Raw genomic sequence first — 22932 nt, forward strand, 5'->3', positions numbered from 1 at the left:
GGTTTCTGGCATGACTATAACTATGTGTCTCCAGGTTTCTGGCATGACTATAACTATGTGTCTCCAGGTTTCTGACATGACTATAACTATGTGTCTCCAGGTTTCTGGCATGACTATAACTATGTGTCTCCAGGTTTCTGACATGACTATAACTATGTGTCTCCAGGTTTCTGGCATGACTATAACTATGTGTCTCCAGGTTTCTGGCATGACTATAACTATGTGTCTCCAGGTTTCTGACATGACTATAACTATGTGTCTGAGTGTTCAGGTTTCAGGTTTCTGACATGACTATAACTATGTGTCTGAGTGTTCAGGTTTCAGGTTTCTGACATGACTATAACTGTGTGTCTGAGTGTTCAGGTTTCAGGTTTCTGGCATGACTATAACTATGTGTCTCCAGGTTTCTGACATGACTATAACTATGTGTCTGTGTCGTCAGGTTTCTGACATGACTATAACTATGTGTCTTCAGGTTTCTGACATGACTATAACTATGTGTCTCAGGTTTCTGACATGACTATAACTATGTGTCTCCAGGTTTCTGGCATGACTATAACTATGTGTCTGTGTCTCCAGGTTTCTGGCATGACTATAACTATGTGTCTCCAGGTTTCTGGCATGACTATAACTATGTGTCTGTGTCTCCAGGTTTCTGACATGACTATAACTATGTGTCTTCAGGTTTCTGGCATGACTATAACTATGTGTCTCCAGGTTTCTGGCATGACTATAACTATGTGTCTCCAGGTTTCTGACATGACTATAACTATGTGTCTGTGTCTCCAGGTTTCTGGCATGACTATAACTATGTGTCTTCAGGTTTCTGGCATGACTATAACTATGTGTCTCCAGGTTTCTGGCATGACTATAACTATGTGTCTCCAGGTTTCTGACATGACTATAATTATGTGTCTTCAGGTTTCTGGCATGACTATAACTATGTGTCTGTGTCTCCAGGTTTCTGGCATGACTATAACTATGTGTCTCCAGGTTTCTGGCATGACTATAACTATGTGTCTCCAGGTTTCTGGCATGACTATAACTATGTGTCTCTAGGTTTCTGGCATGACTATAATTATGTGTCTCCAGGTTTCTGGCATGACTATAACTATGTGTCTCCAGGTTTCTGGCATGACTATAACTATGTGTCTGTGTCTCCAGGTTTCTGGCATGACTATAACTATGTGTCTCCAGGTTTCTGGCATGACTATAACTATGTGTCTCCAGGTTTCTGGCATGACTATAACTATGTGTCTGTGTCTCCAGGTTTCTGACATGACTATAACTATGTGTCTCCAGGTTTCTGACATGACTATAACTATGTGTCTCCAGGTTTCTGGCATGACTATAACTATGTGTCTCCAGGTTTCTGGCATGACTATAACAATGTGTCTGTGTCTCCAGGTTTCTGGCATGACTATAACTATGTGTCTCCAGGTTTCTGGCATGACTATAACTATGTGTCTGTGTCTCCAGGTTTCTGACATGACTATAACTATGTGTCTTCAGGTTTCTGGCATGACTATAACTATGTGTCTCCAGGTTTCTGGCATGACTATAACTATGTGTCTCCAGGTTTCTGACATGACTATAACTATGTGTCTGTGTCTCCAGGTTTCTGGCATGACTATAACTATGTGTCTTCAGGTTTCTGGCATGACTATAACTATGTGTCTCCAGGTTTCTGGCATGACTATAACTATGTGTCTCCAGGTTTCTGACATGACTATAATTATGTGTCTTCAGGTTTCTGGCATGACTATAACTATGTGTCTGTGTCTCCAGGTTTCTGGCATGACTATAACTATGTGTCTCCAGGTTTCTGGCATGACTATAACTATGTGTCTCCAGGTTTCTGGCATGACTATAACTATGTGTCTCCAGGTTTCTGGCATGACTATAATTATGTGTCTCCAGGTTTCTGGCATGACTATAACTATGTGTCTCCAGGTTTCTGGCATGACTATAACTATGTGTCTGTGTCTCCAGGTTTCTGGCATGACTATAACTATGTGTCTCCAGGTTTCTGGCATGACTATAACTATGTGTCTCCAGGTTTCTGGCATGACTATAACTATGTGTCTGTGTCTCCAGGTTTCTGACATGACTATAACTATGTGTCTCCAGGTTTCTGACATGACTATAACTATGTGTCTCCAGGTTTCTGGCATGACTATAACTATGTGTCTCCAGGTTTCTGGCATGACTATAACAATGTGTCTGTGTCTCCAGGTTTCTGACATGACTATAACAATGTGTCTCCAGGTTTCTGGCATGACTATAACTATGTGTCTCCAGGTTTCTGGCATGACTATAACAATGTGTCTGTGTCTCCAGGTTTCTGACATGACTATAACAATGTGTCTCCAGGTTTCTGGCATGACTATAACTATGTGTCTCCAGGTTTCTGGCATGACTATAACTATGTGTCTGTGTTTCCAGGTTTCTGGCATGACTATAACTATGTGTTTGTGTCTCCAGGTTTCTGACATGACTATAACTATGTGTTTGTGTCTCCAGGTTTCTGACATGACTATAACTATGTGTTTGTGTCTCCAGGTTTCAGGTTTCTGACATGACTATAACTATGTGTCTCCAGGTTTCTGGCATGACTATAACTATGTGTCTCCAGGTTTCTGGCATGACTATAACTATGTGTCTGTGTTTCCAGGTTTCTGGCATGACTATAACTATGTGTCTCCAGGTTTCTGACATGACTATAACTATGTGTCTGTGTCTTCAGGTTTCTGGCATGACTATAACTATGTGTCTCCAGGTTTCTGACATGACTATAACTATGTGTCTCCAGGTTTCTGACATGACTATAACTATGTGTCTCCAGGTTTCTGACATGACTATAACTATGTGTCTCCAGGTTTCTGACATGACTATAACTATGTGTCTCCAGGTTTCTGGCATGACTATAACTATGTGTCTCCAGGTTTCTGGCATGACTATAACTATGTGTCTCCAGGTTTCTGGCATGACTATAACTATGTGTCTCCAGGTTTCTGGCATGACTATAACTATGTGTCTCCAGGTTTCTGACATGACTATAACTATGTGTCTGTGTCTCCAGGTTTCTGGCATGACTATAACTATGTGTCTCCAGGTTTCTGACATGACTATAACTATGTGTCTCCAGGTTTCTGACATGACTATAACTATGTGTCTGTGTCTCCAGGTTTCTGGCATGACTATAACTATGTGTTTGTGTCTCCAGGTTTCTGACATGACTATAACTATGTGTCTGTGTCTCCAGGTTTCTGGCATGACTATAACTATGTGTCTCCAGGTTTCTGGCATGACTATAACTATGTGTCTCCAGGTTTCTGACATGACTATAACTATGTGTCTCCAGGTTTCTGGCATGACTATAACTATGTGTCTCCAGGTTTCTGACATGACTATAACTATGTGTCTTCAGGTTTCTGGCATGACTATAACTGTGTCTCCAGGTTTCTGACATGACTATAACTATGTGTCTGTGTCTCCAGGTTTCTGGCATGACTATAACTATGTGTCTCCAGGTTTCTGGCATGACTATAACTATGTGTCTCCAGGTTTCTGGCATGACTATAACTATGTGTCTCCAGGTTTCTGACATGACTATAACTATGTGTCTTCAGGTTTCTGGCATGACTATAACTGTGTCTCCAGGTTTCTGACATGACTATAACTATGTGTCTGTGTCTCCAGGTTTCTGGCATGACTATAACTATGTGTCTCCAGGTTTCTGGCATGACTATAACTATGTGTCTGAGTGTTCAGGTTTCAGGTTTCTGACATGACTATAACTATGTGTCTGTGTCTCCAGGTTTCTGGCATGACTATAACTATGTGTCTCCAGGTTTCTGACATGACTATAACTATGTGTCTCCAGGTTTCTGACATGACTATAACTATGTGTCTGTGTCTCCAGGTTTCTGACATGACTATAACTATGTGTCTCCAGGTTTCTGGCATGACTATAACTATGTGTCTCCAGGTTTCTGGCATGACTATAACTATGTGTCTCCAGGTTTCTGACATGACTATAACTATGTGTCTCCAGGTTTCTGGCATGACTATAACTATGTGTCTTCAGGTTTCTGGCATGACTGTAACTATGTGTCTGTGTCTCCAGGTTTCTGACATGACTATAACTATGTGTCTGTGTCTCCAGGTTTCTGGCATGACTATAACTATGTGTCTCCAGGTTTCTGGCATGACTATAACTATGTGTCTTCAGGTTTCTGGCATGACTGTAACTATGTGTTTGTGTCTCCAGGTTTCTGACATGACTATAACTATGTGTCTCCAGGTTTCTGGCATGACTATAACTATGTGTCTCCAGGTTTCTGACATGACTATAACTATGTGTCTGTGTCTCCAGGTTTCTGACATGACTATAACTATGTGTCTCCAGGTTTCTGGCATGACTATAACTATGTGTCTCCAGGTTTCTGGCATGACTATAACTATGTGTCTCCAGGTTTCTGGCATGACTATAACTATGTGTCTCCATGTTTCTGGCATGACTATAACTATGTGTCTCCAGGTTTCTGGCATGACTATAACTATGTGTCTCCAGGTTTCTGACATGACTATAACTATGTGTCTCCAGGTTTCTGGCATGACTATAACTATGTGTCTCCAGGTTTCTGGCATGACTGTAACTATGTGTCTTCAGGTTTCTGACATGACTATAACTATGTGTCTCCAGGTTTCTGGCATGACTATAACTATGTGTCTGTGTCTCCAGGTTTCTGGCATGACTATAACTATGTGTCTCAAGGTTTCTGGCATGACTATAACTATGTGTCTCCAGGTTTCTGACATGACTATAACTATGTGTCTCCAGGTTTCTGGCATGACTGTAACTATGTGTCTTCAGGTTTCTGACATGACTATAACTATGTGTCTCCAGGTTTCTGGCATGACTGTAACTATGTGTCTTCAGGTTTCTGACATGACTATAACTATGTGTCTCCAGGTTTCTGGCATGACTGTAACTATGTGTCTTCAGGTTTCTGACATGACTATAACTATGTGTCTCCAGGTTTCTGGCATGACTATAACTATGTGTCTCCAGGTTTCTGGCATGACTATAACTATGTGTCTGTGTCTCCAGGTTTCTGGCATGACTATAACTATGTGTCTCCAGGTTTCTGGCATGACTATAGCTATGTGTCTTCAGGTTTCTGGCATGACTATAACTATGTGTCTCCAGGTTTCTGGCATGACTATAACTATGTGTCTCCAGGTTTCTGGCATGACTATAACTATGTGTCTGTGTCTCCAGGTTTCTGGCATGACTATAACTATGTGTCTCCAGGTTTCTGGCATGACTATAACTATGTGTCTCCAGGTTTCTTGCATGACTGTAACTATGTGTCTGTGTCTCCAGGTTTCTGGCATGACTATAACTATGTGTCTCCAGGTTTCTGGCATGACTATAACTATGTGTCTCCAGGTTTCTGGCATGACTATAACTATGTGTCTCCAGGTTTCTGGCATGACTATAACTATGTGTCTCCAGGTTTCTGGCATGACTATAACTATGTGTCTGTGTCTCCAGGTTTCTGGCATGACTATAACTATGTGTCTCCAGGTTTCTGGCATGACTATAACTATGTGTCTCCAGGTTTCTTGCATGACTGTAACTATGTGTCTGTGTCTCCAGGTTTCTGGCATGACTATAACTATGTGTCTCCAGGTTTCTGGCATGACTATAACTATGTGTCTCCAGGTTTCTGGCATGACTATAACTATGTGTCTCCAGGTTTCTGGCATGACTATAACTATGTGTCTCCAGGTTTCTGGCATGACTATAACTATGTGTCTGTGTCTTCAGGTTTCTGGCATGACTATAACTATGTGTCTTCAGGTTTCTGGCATGACTATAACTATGTGTCTCCAGGTTTCTGACATGACTATAACTATGTGTCTCCAGGTTTCTGGCATGACTATAACTATGTGTCTGTGTCTCCAGGTTTCTGGCATGACTATAACTGTCAGGACCCGGTTTCGAACCTGGGTCTCCGGAGTGAGAAACAGTCACTTAACCAACTGAGCCACGAATAGTCAGCAGAACCCAGAAGATGAGGCAGACACAGCAGTACTTAAGACGGTGTATTTAATAAAGAAAAATCCTAAAATACAAAAAATGGCAAATCCAAAAGGTGGTAGGAAAAACACAAAAGACCTCAAAAGAAACTAAACAAAAAATAAACAAAAACAAAAAACAGAATACCACAAGAACTTCACCGGAATCGACAAGAGCACACAGAACACTAGGGCAGGGTGCTAACATACAAACACAGAGCACAGAACTGAGGGAAACAAAGGGTTTAAATACAATCAGGGGAAACGAGACACAGGTGCAAACAATAATGGGGATCAAGGGAAAAACACAGGGACAAAAAGCACAATGGGGACATCTACTGACAAAAACCCGGAACAACCCTGGCCAAATCCTGACAGAATCCCCCCTAGGAACGGCTCCTGACGTTCCTACCAGCTCTCTCAGGGTGGAGGACCCTGAACTGACGAATGAGGTCAGGGTCCAGGATGTCTTTGGCAGGAACCCAGGAGCGCTCCTCAGGACCGTAGCCTTCCCAGTCCACCAGATACTGCCAGGACCGCTGCACCCGGCGGGAATCCAGTATCCGGTGGACGGTATAAGCCGGCTGGCCTCCAATGACACGAGGCGGAGGGGAGGTCTGTCTGCCGGGACAAGGGGAGAAAAAACAACAGGTTTTAACAATGACACATGAAATGTGGGATTAATCTTAAGGGATCTGGGTAAGTGTAGGCGATAAGAAACTGGGTTAACTCTCCTGGCAACCTTGAAGGGACCGATGTATTTTTGGGATAGCTTGCGAGACTCCACCCGTAGAGGTAAGTCTCTTGTGGAAAGCCAGACTCTCTGGCCGGGGCGCAGGGTAGGCCCGGGACGGCGACGTCTGTTGGCTTGTTGTTGATACCTCTGTGAGGAACGCATCAGATTAAGACGGGTCTTCCTCCACATAAGCCGACAGCGTCTGACGAACCTCAAGGCTGAAGGCACTCTGACTTCTGCCTCCTGGTCCGGGAACAATGGAGGAGCATAGCCAAACTGACACTCGTGCGGGGACATACCAGTGGAGGAGGAGCGCAAGGTGTTGTGCGCGTATTCGGCCCAAACAATAAAGGATGACCATGTGGACGGGTTGTCACGAGTCATACATCGGAGGGTGGTTTCCAGCTCTTGATTCATCCTCTCTGTTTGGCCGTTGGACTCCGGATGGTACCCTGAAGATAGACTGGCAGAAGCCCCCATGAGTTGGCAGAAGGCCTTCCAAAACCTTGAGGCGAACTGGGGACCTCTGTCAGAAACCACATCTTGAGGAATGCCGAAGACTCGGAACACATGATTAATTACCAACTCAGCCGTTTCCTTGGCAGAAGGTAACTTAGTCAGAGGGACGAACCTGGCCGCCTTTGAAAACCTGTCGATTATGACTAGGATAGTAGTATTGCCATGGGATGGAGGAAGTCCAGTAATAAAGTCCAATGAGATATGGGACCAGGGTCTGTGGGGAACAGGTAAAGGGTGAAGGAGTCCTTGAGGGCGGAGGTGAGAAGATTTGCCCTGGCAGCACACGGGGCAGGCATTGACGAAAGTGGCAACGTCTTCTCTTATGGTAGGCCACCAGAACTTACGCTGGATGAACTCCAAGGTGCGACCTACGCCCGGATGACAGGTGAGGCGAGAGGAGTGCCCCCACAGAAGGACCTGAGTCCTCACTGCCTTGGGGACAAACAACCGATTGGCAGGGCCTCCTTTAGGGTCCGGTTCGCTAGCTTGAGCACGTCTCACGGTATCCTCAACTTGCCACGAGATCGGAGCCACAATCTTAGCAGCAGGAAGGACAGGCATGTCCGTGTCATCTCGAATGGCAGGAGCGTAGACTCGGGACAGGGCATCCGGTTTGAGATTCTTCGACCCGGGCCGATAGGTGAGGATAAACTGGAATCGATTGAAGAAAAGAGACCATCTAGCTTGTCTAGAGTTCAATCGCTTCGCCTGCTGGATATACTCCAGATTTTTGTGGTCCGTAAGCACTTGAAACGGGTGAGAAGCCCCCTCGAGCCAGTGTCTCCATTCCTTCAATGCCATCTTAACCGCTAGGAGTTCACGATCCCCCACATCGTAGTTCCTCTCAGTCGGGGTAAGCCGGTGTGAGAAGAAAGCGCACGGATGAAGCTTCTTGTCTTCACCCCTCTGAGACAGGACAGCTCCAACACCAACCTCTGATCGTCTACCTCCACCACAAATGGTTCATCCGTAGTCGGTAGTATCAGGATGGGAGCAGAGAGGACGCGCTGCTTGAGTCCTTGGAAGGCCGTCTCAGCTTCTCTTCCCCCACAAACCTTGCATTGCCACCTTTGGTTAAAGCTGAGAGAGGAGCTGCCACCAAACTGAAGTTCTTGATGAACTTGCGGTAAAAGTTTGTGAAGCCCAGGAAACGCTGAACATCCTTAACGGATTTGGGGTGGGCCAATCCGCTACCACCCCTACCTTCCTAGGGTCCATTTGGACTCGACCGGGTTCCACTACAAATCCCAGGAATTGTACTCGGGATGAATGGAATTCACATTTTCCGGCTTAACGTACAGATGGCTGTCCAGGAGGCGTTTGAGTACTTGTCTGACATGCTTAGTGTGTTCTTGAAGGGAGCTCGAAAAGATGAGGATGTCATCCAAGTAAACGAACACAAATATGTTAAGCATATCCCTAAGCACATCGTTTATGAGCGCTTGGAACACCGCTGGGGCGTTGGTCAGGCCGAAGGGCATCACCAAGTATTCATAGTGACCAGTAGGCGTGTTGAAAGCGGTCTTCCACTCGTCACCAGGTCTGATCCGCACAAGATGGTATGCGTTCCGCAGGTCAAGCTTAGTGAAAACAACTGCTTCCTGGAGCAGCTCGAAGGCTGTGGCCATAAGGGGTAGCGGGTAACGGTTACGGACGGTTATGTCATTGAGTCCCCGGTAGTCGATGCAAGGACGTAATCCACCATCTTTCTTGGCCACAAAGAAAAACCCTGCTCCCGCCGGGGAGGTTGATGGACGCATGAGGCCTGCTTCCAGAGAGTCCTTGATGTAGGTATCCATAGCAGCTCGTTCGGGTGGAGATAGGGAAAAGATCCGACCCCTGGGGGGCAAGTGCCCGGAAACAGGTCGATGGGGCAATCGTAAGATCTATGGGGTGGTAGCATGGTGGCCCTCTGTTTGCTAAACACCAGTTTGAGGTCATGGTAACACTCGGGAACTCGGGTCAGGTCGATGGATTCTAAAGACTCGGGAGTAGAACTCGGGGAATTCTGGAAAATACAAGTAGCTTGGCACGTAGGACCCCACTGCTTGATAGTGCCCACAGACCAGTCGATGTGAGGGTTATGGCTGTGAAGCCAGGGGTATCCAAGGACGAGAGGGAACTCGGAACAGGAGATCAAATGAAAGTTCATCAATTCCTGGTGTTGTGAAACTGAAAGTCTCAAGGAGGTAGTGACATGAGTGACAAGTCCAGATCCCAAAGGGCTTCCATCCAATGTAGTAACCCTCATGGGGTCACTTAGAGGTTCAGAGGGAACGCCATTCTCCTTCGCCCAGACACCATCCATGAAGTTACCTGCGGCTCCAGAGTCTACCAAGGCTTGAAGGTGAAGCTTGTGGTTGTCCCAGGAGAGGGTGACTGGAATGAGCAGACGGGAGTTGGACGGATGGGAGGAGGTTATGTTTCCCGTTACAGTTCCCCCCGGTCTGTACGGGACAGAGCGTTTCCCTGGAGCCCGGGACACGTGGAACGGAAATGGCCCGGTTTGCCGCAATATAGACAGCATCGCTCCCTCATCCGGCGGTCTCTCTCAGCCTGGGAGATGCGTCCAATCTGCATGGGTTCCGGTGGAGCCAGCGATGATAAAGGTGGGGACTCGGAGCTGGGACTGATAGGGGCTAGAGGTCTACGGTTGAGTTCTCTCTCTCTCAGACGCTGGTCAATGCGTGAGGCCAACTTGATCAGGGACTCGAGATTGTCCGGTGGTTCCCGAGTGGCCAGTTCATCTTGGATAGTGTCGGAAAGGCCTTTCAGAAAGCACACCGTGAGCGCCTCGTTGTTCCAGCCACTCGCTGCTGCCACCGTGCGGAACTGGATGGCATAGTCCGTCACGCTGCGCCAACCTTGATGGAGAGTCAGGAGCTGTTTGGCTGAGTCAGAACCACTGCTTGGGCCTTGAAACACTCGTTTGAATTCCTCAGCAAAGGCAGAGTAGCTGGCACAGCAGGAACTATGGGCATCCCACACAGCAGTAGCCCAGGCCAGGGCTTTTTCCGACAGCAGGGTAATGATATATGCGATCTTAGACCGGTCGGTGGGAAACGACGAAGGTTGCAGCTCAAAGGAGAGAGAACATTGAGTGAGAAAGCCTTTACAAGCACTTGGATCACCTGAGAACCGTTGGGGAGGTGGAAGACGAGGTTCAGCCAGGGGGTTAAGTGCCATGGGTACGTGAACCTGAGGTACTGGGACGGGAACCGTTGCCGGGGTAAGTCGATCAGATATCTGCTTTATGGAAGTCAGCATCTCCGACAGAAGATGAGAATGTCTAGCCATTAAGGCCTCTTGCTGAACCAGGGCGGCTTCGTGGCGTTGGACAGTCTCCTGGTGGTGGGACAGCGTGGCAAAAAGGTCCTGGGAACTGGCTGCCTCTGGGTTCATTTTGGCTCTGTGTTTCTGTCAGGACCCGGTTTCGAACCTGGGTCTCCGGAGTGAGAAACAGTCACTTAACCAACTGAGCCACGAATAGTCAGCAGAACCCAGAAGATGAGGCAGACACAGCAGTACTTAAGACGGTGTATTTAATAAAGAAAAATCCTAAAATACAAAAAATGGCAAATCCAAAAGGTGGTAGGAAAAACACAAAAGACCTCAAAAGAAACTAAACAAAAAATAAACAAAAACAAAAAACAGAATACCACAAGAACTTCACCCGGAATCGACAAGAGCACACAGAACACTAGGGCAGGGTGCTAACATACAAACACAGAGCACAGAACTGAGGGAAACAAAGGGTTTAAATACAATCAGGGGAAACGAGACACAGGTGAAACGAGACACAATAATGGGGATCAAGGGAAAAACACAGGGACAAAAAGCACAATGGGGACATCTACTGACAAAAACCCGGAACAACCCTGGCCAAATCCTGACAATAACTATGTGTTTGTGTCTCCAGGTTTCTGGCATGACTATAACTATGTGTCTCCAGGTTTCTGACATGACTATAACTATGTGTCTCCAGGTTTCTGACATGACTATAACTATGTGTCTCCAGGTTTCTGACATGACTATAACTATGTGTCTCCAGGTTTCTGACATGACTATAACTATGTGTCTTCAGGTTTCTGGCATGACTATAACTATGTGTCTCCAGGTTTCTGGCATGACTATAACTATGTGTCTGTGTCTCCAGGTTTCTGGCATGACTATAACTATGTGTTTGTGTCTCCAGGTTTCTGGCATGACTGTAACTATGTGTCTCCAGGTTTCTGGCATGACTATAACTATGTGTCTCCAGGTTTCTGGCATGACTATAACTATGTGTTTGTGTCTCCAGGTTTCTGGCATGACTATAACTATGTGTTTGTGTCTCCAGGTTTCTGGCATGACTATAACTATGTGTCTGTGTCTCCAGGTTTCTGGCATGACTATAACTATGTGTCTCCAGGTTTCTGGCATGACTATAACTATGTGTCTCCAGGTTTCTGGCATGACTATAACTATGTGTCTCCAGGTTTCTGGCATGACTATAACTATGTGTCTCCAGGTTTCTGACATGACTATAACTATGTGTCTCCAGGTTTCTGACATGACTATAACTATGTGTCTTCAGGTTTCTGACATGACTATAACTATGTGTCTGTGTCTCCAGGTTTCTGGCATGACTATAACTATGTGTCTCCAGGTTTCTGGCATGACTATAACTATGTGTCTCCAGGTTTCTGGCATGACTATAACTATGTGTCTGTGTCTCCAGGTTTCTGACATGACTATAACTATGTGTCTCCAGGTTTCTGGCATGACTATAACTATGTGTCTGTGTCTCCAGGTTTCTGACATGACTATAACTATGTGTCTCCAGGTTTCTGGCATGACTATAACTATGTGTCTCCAGGTTTCTGACATGACTATAACTATGTGTCTCCAGGTTTCTGACATGACTATAACTATGTGTCTCCAGGTTTCTCATGACTATAACTCTGTGTCTCCAGGTTTCTGGCATGACTATAACTATGTGTCTGTGTCTCCAGGTTTCTGGCATGACTATAACTATGTGTCTCAGGTTTCTGGCATGACTATAACTATGTGTCTCCAGGACTATAACTGTGTGTCTCCAGGTTTCTGGCATGACTATAACTATGTGTCTCCAGGTTTCTGGCATGACTATAACTATGTGTCTCCAGGTTTCTGGCATGACTATAACTATGTGTCTCCAGGTTTCTTGCATGACTGTAACTATGTGTCTGTGTCTCCAGGTTTCTGGCATGACTATAACTATGTGTTTGTGTCTCCAGGTTTCTGGCATGACTGTAACTATGTGTCTGTGTCTCCAGGTTTCTGGCATGACTATAACTGTGGCACTCAAATGAGGTCCATCTGTGAGAGGAGTGGTTCCCCCCCAGTGAACAGCACCGTGCCCCCTACTGCCCCCCCCACAGGAGGCTGCCCCCCGGAATGGGTCCGCTACCAGTCTAAGGTCAGTAAGAGGAGAGAATGGATCCTAAGGTCAGAGGTCAAAGGTTACACAGGAAGAGTGTTAAAATAATGATTATGTAATAATAATATGTTGAATGTCTTTCACGTGAAAACAGACAATACAGATTTACAACAGGCTTTGAGAATGAAAGTCTAACTCAAAGTGTTTGCCTATAATCAATCAATTTGAATCAACCTGATTTATTGCTTATTGATTTGATTATAGTGCTACAAATTGATTGGATACCGGGTGCCTTGTTCCTGGCTCGAGGCCAGATCGTACTGCCAATCCATGGGAGCTAACCTGGCGTCCATCGCCAGTAGGCGGGAGCAAGGTGAGATTATTTTAACCTGTAAATGACCCCTCGTCTGTGGCGGTCTAAGACACTCCCTCTGGAGTACATGTAAGACCATAGCTCTTTCTCCTACCTATCACCTCTATTGATCCTAAAACATACAACATACTTTCAAAACAAATCAGTGGTGAAAAAGTACCCATTTTATACTGGAGTAAAAGTAAAGATGCGTTAATAGAAAATGACTCCAGTTAAATTCAGTCACCCAGTAAAATTATACTTGAGTAAAAGTCTAAAAATATTTGTTTTTTTAAATATACTAAATATAAATATACTATATAGTTTCAAAAGTAAAAGTATAAATAATTTTAAATGACTTATATTAAGCAAACAAGACAGCACGATTTTCCAGTTTTTTAAATGAATGGATACCCAGGGGCACGCTCCAACACTCAGACATAATTTACAAACTCAACAGAGAGACAGTAGGACCAGGGACTCTTGAATTGACCATTTTCCTGAATGTAAAAAGTACTTTGGAGTGTCAGGAAAAATGTATGGAGTGAAAAGTTCATTATTTTCTTTAGGAATGTAGTGAAGGAAAAGTTGTCAAAAATATAAATAGCAAAGTACAGATTCCCCCAAACTACGTAAGTACTTAAAATACTTTACACCACAGCAAAATATATATATACTGAATGAACGGTCATCTTCTCTCAGACAGGCAGGTATTTGACACCCACAGACAACGCGACTGACCCTAAACTGATCAGCTGATCAAGTGACATTTTACAGACAGTCATGCACATAAACATCCCATGGATGCTACTATTAGTGTCAGTAGCATCTTGTTTTACAGATGGAAATGACAGGACCATCAGCCACATGTCAGTCAGTCAGTGATGATCCATCCTGTTCTCTCCTGACCAACTCTCTCTCCTGTGGGTTGTAGCAATAGAGATAGAGGGCTCTGGATGGATTGAGGGATTCCACCATTTTAAAGTAGTCAACTGGGTGGGGATTTCTATGGGTTTAGAGAAATCAGCCAATGATTGCCACATTGTTTTCATCAAATTTGGTTACCTATGGTTTGTCAATGAATAAGAAAATGTACCACTTTAAAATGGAGATAACCCTGTTGTTGTGCTGCCCATAGAGACAGAGGACTCATCATGGATATAACCCATTTTATCTTTGACATTGCCATTGTTATTAGACATTGCATCATCCACCATTTTTAAGTAGTCAACTGGTTGGGGATTCCTATGGGTTGCAGCTTCAACGGAGCTGCTCATGCTGTCACAGATGCTATAATGGAACAGATATAAGGATGAGTCCTCTATCTATCTCTATGGAGCTACCCATGCTGTCACAGATGCTATAATGGAACAGATATAAGGATGAGTCCTCTATCTATCTCTATGGAGCTACCCATGCTGTCACAGATGCTATAATGGAACAGATATAAGGATGAGTCCTCTATCTATCTCTATGGAGCTACCCATTCTGTCACAGACTCTATAATGCCACAGATATAAAGATGAGTCCTCTATCTATCTCTATGGTTGCAGTGTTTCTGACGACCCAGATGACTTCTGGTGCTACTGACCTGTGGATTGGACTGAGTAACTTAAACCGGGACGCATTTGTCTGGACCGATGGCCAGGCAGTCAAATACTTAAACTTGGATTTCATTAAGGTACGCATGTACACATATTTACCTCAGCAATGAGGACCGAGGGTTGTTTTCCATGGCCAATATACCACAGCTGGTCATAGACATGACGGCCAACCAGACATTTAAACATAAACAAAACATTCACATAAGACATCATCAATGTTCCCGCCTAAACTGCAGAGAAGCACGAGATTGACCTTCACTCACCTTTCTCTAGTTTTCCCTTCAGGTAACAATGTTAAGCTGATGGAATTGGGATCGAATCAGCGCAATGTTAGACCATTTTTATGTAACATACCGACACAAAACTAACTGTGCAAGACTTAGTATGCAAACTAACGGTGCAAGACTTAGTATGCAAACTAACTGTGCAAGACTTAGTATGCAAACTAACGGTGCAAGACTTAGTATGCAAACTAACTGTGCAAGACTTAGTATGCAAACTAACTGTGCAAGACTTAGTATGCAAACTAACTGTGCAAGACTTAGTATGCAAACTAACGGTGCAAGACTTAGTATGCAAACTAACTGTGCAATACTTTCTTGTCGGCAGAGTACATTGGAGTAGGATTCTATGACAGGCAGGACTCAGTCTGTACTCTACACAGACCGGTGCCCCATTACCAATCAGAGCTGCAGTAGGCCTATATGCAAATAGCCATTGCCATATATGGATCCCTGCCGTTCACTGCGTTCAGGCTACAGTACAGCGGTCGGGAGTAGATCTTGTTCTGAGATCAAAGTGAGAGCTACATGTAGCCACCTGTGTATGTTTTGCTAGTTAGCTAGTTATTAGCCCAGTTATAGTTACTTTCTAGTCAACAATTTTAAGAAGAACCTCTCTATGCTTTCCGCCTGGCTACCCCTACCCCGGTCAACAGCTCAGCACCCCCTAAAGCAAATTGCCCCCCCCCCTTCTCCTTCATCCAGGCAGCTGATGTTCTGAAAGAGCTGCAAAATTTGGACCCCTACAGATCAGCTGGGTTGGAAAATCTGGACCCTGAATCTTCCTCAAATTATCCGTCATCATTTTTGCAACCCCTATTACTGTCTGTTCAACAATTTTCAATTCCAATGATAAACAATCAATAGCTTTGACCAGTCCCCATGGGTTTAATCATAATTAGACTCAGCTTATGCAAAAGGCTAGTACAGTTTATTCACGAGAACGTTCTGAAGTCCACAATACAAACCCAGTCTTTATAATACACACGCAAACTAGTTCAAATGATAGAACATCTATTTCCATGTTACATTTTATGGGATGCATTTTCACCATTATTTTTAATGGTAGGTCAACTCTGGTAGACCTACATTATGATCAAATAGCCACAGTTGCCTACTCGACCACTGTTAAAACTATACCTTACAGCAGGTACTGCCTCAGTGTTTACAGTAAAACTAACTTAAAGCAGGTACTGCCTCAGTGTTCACAGTAAAACTAACTTAAAGCAGGTACTGCCTCAGTGTTCACAGTAAAACTAACTTAAAGCAGGTACAGCCTCAGTGTTCACAGTAAAACTAACTTAAAGCAGGTACTGCCTCAGTGTTCACAGTAAAACTAACTTAAAGCAGGTACTGCCTCAGTGTTTACAGTAAAACTAACTTAAAGCAGGTACTGCCTCAGTGTTCACAGTAAAACTAACTTAAAGCAGGTACTGCCTCAGTGTTCACAGTAAAACTAACTTAAAGCAGGTACTGCCTCAGTGTTCACAGTACGCTGGACGTTGCACAGAATTTTCACAACTTTCAAGTTTGTGCTCAGCAGACCTTAAATTTGCTCAGTGGTGAAAATTGAGATAACATTTTACATAATATACACATACATTACAGCCTGGAACACTGTGGCACTCTGGACATGATGTGTTAGTTTACTTTGAGTTTACTTTGCTAATTTTATCCCTAAACCAATAAAGTTTCTTAATTAATACCCCTAATATGTAATATTTTGTTTCTTAATTGTAGAGACTGTCGCAGATGATCCCATCGCGATTGCATCACTATAGTCAGGTAAAGTCCCTTCAAACTTTAAATAAACACAGACATACACACACAGGACCTAGTGAACGTCTCCACCCGCTTTGCAAAGTCTTCATATTTTGCTGCCTAAAAGGTAAGTAATTAATTATATGTTTTTGCCTACATATCTACACAAACCAAGTAGGCAAAAACATATAATTAATTACTTACCTTTTAGGCAGCAAAATTCAAAGTGAAAGAAAGTTTTAGAATAAAAATAATAATAATAATAAATAAAACATTTAAAAAAGATTATGTTGCTTTGATTGTATATGTCTTCACACACCAGAGTTCATACTTGGTTGGAAACACCCCAGAGTTCATACTGGTTGGAAACACCCAGAGTTCATACTTGGTTGGAAACACCCCAGAGTTCATACTGGTTGGAAACACCCCAGAGTTCATACTTGTTGGAAACACCCAGAGTTCATACTGGTTGGAAACACCCCAGAGTTCATACTGGTTGGAAACACCCCAGAGTTCATACTTGGTGGAAACACCCCAGAGTTCATACTTGGTGGAAACACCCCAGAGATCATACTTGGTGGAAACACCCCAGAGATCATACTGGTTGGAAACACCCAGAGTTCATACTGGTTGGAAACAACCCAGAGTTCATACTGGTTGGAAACACCCCAGAGTTCATACACCCAGAGTTGGAAACTTGGTGGAAACACCCCAGAGTTCATACTGGTTGGAAACACCCCAGAGTTCATACTGGTTGGAAACACCCCAGAGTTCATACTTGGTGGAAACACCCCAGAGTTCATACTTGGTGGAAACACCCCAGAGTTCATACTGGTTGGAAACACCCAGAGTTCATACTGGTTGGAAACACCCCAGAGTTCATTCTGGTTGGAAACACCCCAGAGTTCATACTGGTTGGAAACACCCCAGAGTTCATACTTGGTGGAAACACCCCAGAGTTCATACTGGTTGGAAACACTCCAGAGTTCATACTTGGTGGAAACACCCCAGAGTTCATACTGGTTGGAAACACCCCAGAGTTCATACTGGTTGGAAACAACCCAGAGTTCATACTTGGTGGAAACACCCCAGAGTTCATACTTGGTCGATGCCTATTTGGGGAAGGTGTCAGGATCAAAAGACGTGCCATGAGCAGAGGCCAGGTAAAAAAGGAAAGGAAAGCTTACCTCTGTCTTCTGAAAACTCTGGGACTATCCCAGGTACAAGAAACCCTGGGACTATCCCAGGGACAAGAAACCCTGGGACTATCCCAGGGACAAGAAAGCCTGGGACTATCCCTGGGACAAGAAACCCTGGGACTATCCCATGGACAAGATACCCTGGGACTATCCCAGGGACAAGGGACAAGGGACAAGATACCCTGGGACTATCCAGGGACAAGATACCCTGGGACTATCCCAGGGACAAGATACCCTGGGACTATCCCAGGGACAAGATACCCTGGGACTATCCAGGGACAAGAAACCCTGGGACTATCCAGGGACAAGATACCCTGGGACTATCCCTGGGACAAGAAACCCTGGGACTATCCCAGGGACAAGAAACCCTGGGACTATCCCAGGGACAAGAAACCCTGGGACTATCCCTGGGACAAGATACCCTGGGACTATCCCAGGGACAAGAAACCCTGGGACTATCCCTGGGACAAGAAACCCTGGGACTATCCAGGGACAAGAATCCCTGGGACAAGAAAGACTATTTACACACATTTGAATGCCAAAGACACACCAGAATGGCATTCCAATAGGTGTTCAGTGCTCCTGAATGGTACAGTCTCAGTCCTGACTTTAATCTGCTTAAAAACCAGAAACAAAGTTTGAATATTGCTTCTCCATCAAAGATTTCCAACCAAATTTGGATAAACAGGTGAATGTCAAGCCCTGCATGTGTTTTCAAAAGTCTCATGGAATGTAGGCCTATAATTGAACACCACACATTGGCTGCTACTGTAGACTGAATGATAGAACAGCTATTTCCATGTTAAAATGTTATGAGATGCATTTTCTCCATCGTTTTTGATGGTAGGCCTGTCTGGTAGGCCTACATTATGATCAAATAGCCACATTAGCCTACTTGTCCACTGTTAAAACTGTAAGTTAAAGCAGGTACAGCCTCAGTGTTCACAGTAAAACTATAACTTACAGCAGGTACAGCCTCAGTGTTCACAGTAAAAATAACTTAAAGTGGGTACAGCCTCAGTGTTCACAGTAAACGTGTGCTGAACATTGCACAGAATTTTCACAACTTTCAAGTTTGTGCTCAGCAGACCTTAAATTTGCTCAGTGGTGAAAATTGAGATAACATTTTACATAATATACACATACATTACAGCCTGGAACACTGTGGCACTCTGGACATGATGTGTTAGTTTACTTTGAGTTTACTTTGAGTTTAATTTGCTAATTTTATCCCTAAACCAATAAAGTTTCTTAATTAATACCCCTAATATGTAATATTTTGTTTCTTAATTGTAGAGACTGTCGCAGATGATCCCATCGCGATTGCATCACTATAGTCAGGTAAAGTCCCTTCAAATTTGAAGTAAACACAGACATACACACACAGGACCTAGTGAAAATCTATACACGCGTTGCACGGTTTTCACATTTTGCTGCCTTAAAATGAAGTAAAAAAGGAATTAAGTTATGTTTTTTTCTGACAGATCTACACAAACCTATTCCACATATTCAAAGTGAAAGAATGTATTGATTGTGTCTTCACACCCCAGAGATCATACTTGGTGGAAACACCCCAGAGTTCATACTGGTTGGAAACACCCCAGAGTTCATACTGGTTGGAAACACCCCAGAGTTCATACTGGTTGGAAACACCCCAGAGTTCATACTGGTTGGAAACACCCAGAGTTCATACTTTGTCAATGCCTCTTTGGGGAAGGTGTCGGGATCAAAATACGTGCCATGAGCAGAGGCCAGGTAAAAAAGAAAAGGAAAGATTACCTCTGTCTTCTGAAAACTCTGGGACTATTCAGGGACAAGAAACCCTGGGACTATCCAGGGACAAGAAACCCTGGGACTATCCCTGAGACAAGAAACCCTGGAACTTTCCCAGGGACAAGATACCCTGGGACTTTCCCAGGGACAAGAAACCCTGGGACTATCCCAGGGACCAAAAAGCCTGGGACTATCCAGGGACAAGAAACCCTGGGACTTTCCCAGGGACAAGAAACCCTGGGACTTTCCCAGGGACAAGACACCCTGGGACTATCCCAGGGACCAAAAAGCTTGGGACTATCCAGGGACAAGAAAGCCTGGGACTATCCCAGGGACAAGATAGTCTGGGACTATCCAGGGACAAGAAAGCCTGGGACTTTCCCAGGGACAAGAAACCCTGCGACTTTCCCAGGGACAAGACACCCTGGGACTATCCCAGGGACCAAAAAGCTTGGGACTATCCAGGGACAAGAAAGCCTGGGACTATCCCAGGGACAAGATAGTCTGGGACTATCCCAGGGACAAGATAGTCTGGGACTATCCCAGGGACAAGATAGTCTGGGACTATCCAGGGACAAGACACCCTGGGACTATCCCAGGGACAAGAAAGCCCTGGGACTATCACAGGGACAAGAAAGCCTGGGACTATCCCAGGGACAAGAAAGCCTGGGACTATCCCAGGGACAAGAAAGGCTGGGACTATCCCAGGGACAAGAAAGCCTGGGACTATCACAGGGACCAAAAAGCCCTGGGACTATCACAGGGACAAGACATTCTTGAACTATCCCAGGGACAAGAAATCCTAATTACACACATGTGAATGCCAAAGACACACCAGAATGGCTTTCCAATAGGTGTTGAGTGAATGGCCCAGTCTCAGTTCTGACTTTAATCTGCTTAAAAAAACAGAAACAAAGTTTGAATATTGCTGTCCATCAAAGATTTCCAACCAAATGTACTGTGCTTGAACACTTTTGACAAAAACAATTAGATGTAATTTTAAGGCAGCAAAATGTGTAGACTCTGCAAGGGGTATACTTTCACCAGCTAAACATTTTGTATACACACCGACAGGCCTACTGTACATATGTTTAAATACATACTATACTGAAACACATTGACTAAATCCCTATCGTTTACATACTATACTGAAACACATTGACTAAATCCCTATCGTTTACATACTATACTGAAACACATTGACTAAATCCCTATCGTTTACATACTATACTGAAACACATTGACTAAATCTCTATCGTTTACATACTATACTGAAACACATTGACTGAATCCCCATCGTTTACTTTGCTTATTCTATCTCTAGAACAATTTCTTAATAAATACCACTAACGTATACCATTTTGTTTTCTAATTGTAGCGGTACATGGATGTGCTTTCCTCTCAGGCTAGTCGGGTAAGATAAATTTAAACGAACTGTCACCATTCAAAAGGAGAATTACACACTATAAATCGGATATAATAACATATTAATAATGTCTTATTTAAAGTGCTAGACTTACATTTTGCTGAAAGCTCTACTAAATGAGAGAATTAAGTCTGACTGTGAATGTTGTCGATATTGATCATCTTTGTCTCACAGTGTATTGTGATGGCCAGTTCCTTCTCCGTCTTGGGAAAATGGGAAATCAGGTCCTGCAACGACACACATGGCTTCATCTGTCAGCGTAAAGTTGGTGAGAAAAGACTCCTCTTCTCTCTCTCTCCTTCTTTCTCTCTCCTACTCTTCATCCTCTTCTTCCTCCTCCTTTTTGTCTCCATCCTCGGCCCTGTGAGTTGTAATGTGACTAAGTGTTGCTCTGGCCTCCTAGACTCAGGCATCCCAGTCCCGACACCGACAGTATTACCTAGAGGCTGGGTGAAGCTGGCCAACGACTCCTACAAGGTGCTGCCCCAGAACAGGACATGGCCCGAAGCCCGGATGCAGTGTGAGGCTGAGGAGGGCCAGCTGGCGAGCACCCTGGATGAACTGTCAGCAGCCTACCTGGAGCTGCAGGCTCTGAAGCTGCAGACACCACTGTGGATTGGACTCAATAGGAATGAGGTACAGTACCAGCTGTCTCTTCAGGTGCAACGGAATCCTCAGAACAGGCAGGTTATTGGTACTGTTGGAGTCTGGGTGACACTTTGAACATTTCTATACTCGAGACATGATGGATAACAAGTAATACTATAGTATCTGAGGGGGATAGAGACTGGTTGTAGTAATACTATAGTATCTGAGGGGTGATAGAGACTGGTTGTAGTAATACTATAGTATCTGAGGGGGGATAGAGACTGGTTGTAGTAATACTATAGTATCTGAGGGGGGATAGAGACTGGTTGGTACATCAGTAATACTATAGTATCTGAGGGGGGATAGAGACTGGTTGTAGTAATACTATAGTATCTGAGGGGGATAGAGACTGGTTGGTACATCAGTAATACTATAGTATCTGAGGGGGATAGAGACTGGTTGTAGTAATACTATAGTATCTGAGGGGGGATAGAGACTGGTTGTAGTAATACTATAGTATCTGAGGGGTGATAGAGACTGGTTGGTACATCAGTAATACTATAGTATCTGAGGGGTGATAGAGACTGGTTGGTACATCAGTAATACTATAGTATCTGAGGGGTGACAGAGACTGGTTGTAGTAATACTATAGTATCTGAGGGGGGATAGAGACTGGTTGGTACATCAGTAATACTATAGTATCTGAGGGGGGATAGAGACTGGTTGGTACATCAGTAATACTATAGTATCTGAGGGGGATAGAGACTGGTTGGTACATCAGTAATACTATAGTATCTGAGGGGGATAGAGACTGGTTGTAGTAATACTATAGTATCTGAGGGGGATAGAGACTGGTTGGTACATCAGTAATACTATAGTATCTGAGGGGGATAGAGACTGGTTCAGTAATACTATAGTATCATCAGTAATACTATAGTATCTGAGGGGTTGATAGAGACTGGTTGGTACATCAGTAATACTATAGTATCTGAGGGGTGATAGAGACTGGTTGTAGTAATACTATAGTATCTGAGGGGTGATAGAGACTGGTTGGTACATCAGTAATACTATAGTATCTGAGGGGTGATAGAGACTGGTTGTACATCAGTAATACTATAGTATCTGAGGGGTGATAGAGACTGGTTGTACATCAGTAATACTATAGTATCTGAGGGGTGATAGAGACTGGTTGGTACATCAGT

At 44.1% G+C, this 22932-nt stretch overlaps 1 protein-coding gene across 1 annotated transcript in view; it reads left to right on the forward strand.

The window, feature by feature from the left end:
- The window catches only part of LOC135558074 (macrophage mannose receptor 1-like), a 94983-nt gene that overhangs the window by 66751 nt on the left and 5300 nt on the right, over positions 1 to 22932 (forward strand). The window contains exons 20-27 of the mRNA XM_064991825.1: positions 12643 to 12785; positions 13011 to 13119; positions 14652 to 14779; positions 16724 to 16768; positions 19240 to 19284; positions 21095 to 21130; positions 21317 to 21410; positions 21546 to 21778. Of these exons, the coding sequence (XP_064847897.1) occupies positions 12643 to 12785; positions 13011 to 13119; positions 14652 to 14779; positions 16724 to 16768; positions 19240 to 19284; positions 21095 to 21130; positions 21317 to 21410; positions 21546 to 21778 (833 nt within the window). The remainder of the gene's footprint in view (positions 1 to 12642; positions 12786 to 13010; positions 13120 to 14651; positions 14780 to 16723; positions 16769 to 19239; positions 19285 to 21094; positions 21131 to 21316; positions 21411 to 21545; positions 21779 to 22932) is intronic.

This window comes from Oncorhynchus masou, chromosome 17, assembly GCF_036934945.1.
Source record: "Oncorhynchus masou masou isolate Uvic2021 chromosome 17, UVic_Omas_1.1, whole genome shotgun sequence".
NCBI classification, from domain to species: Eukaryota; Metazoa; Chordata; class Actinopteri; order Salmoniformes; family Salmonidae; genus Oncorhynchus; species Oncorhynchus masou.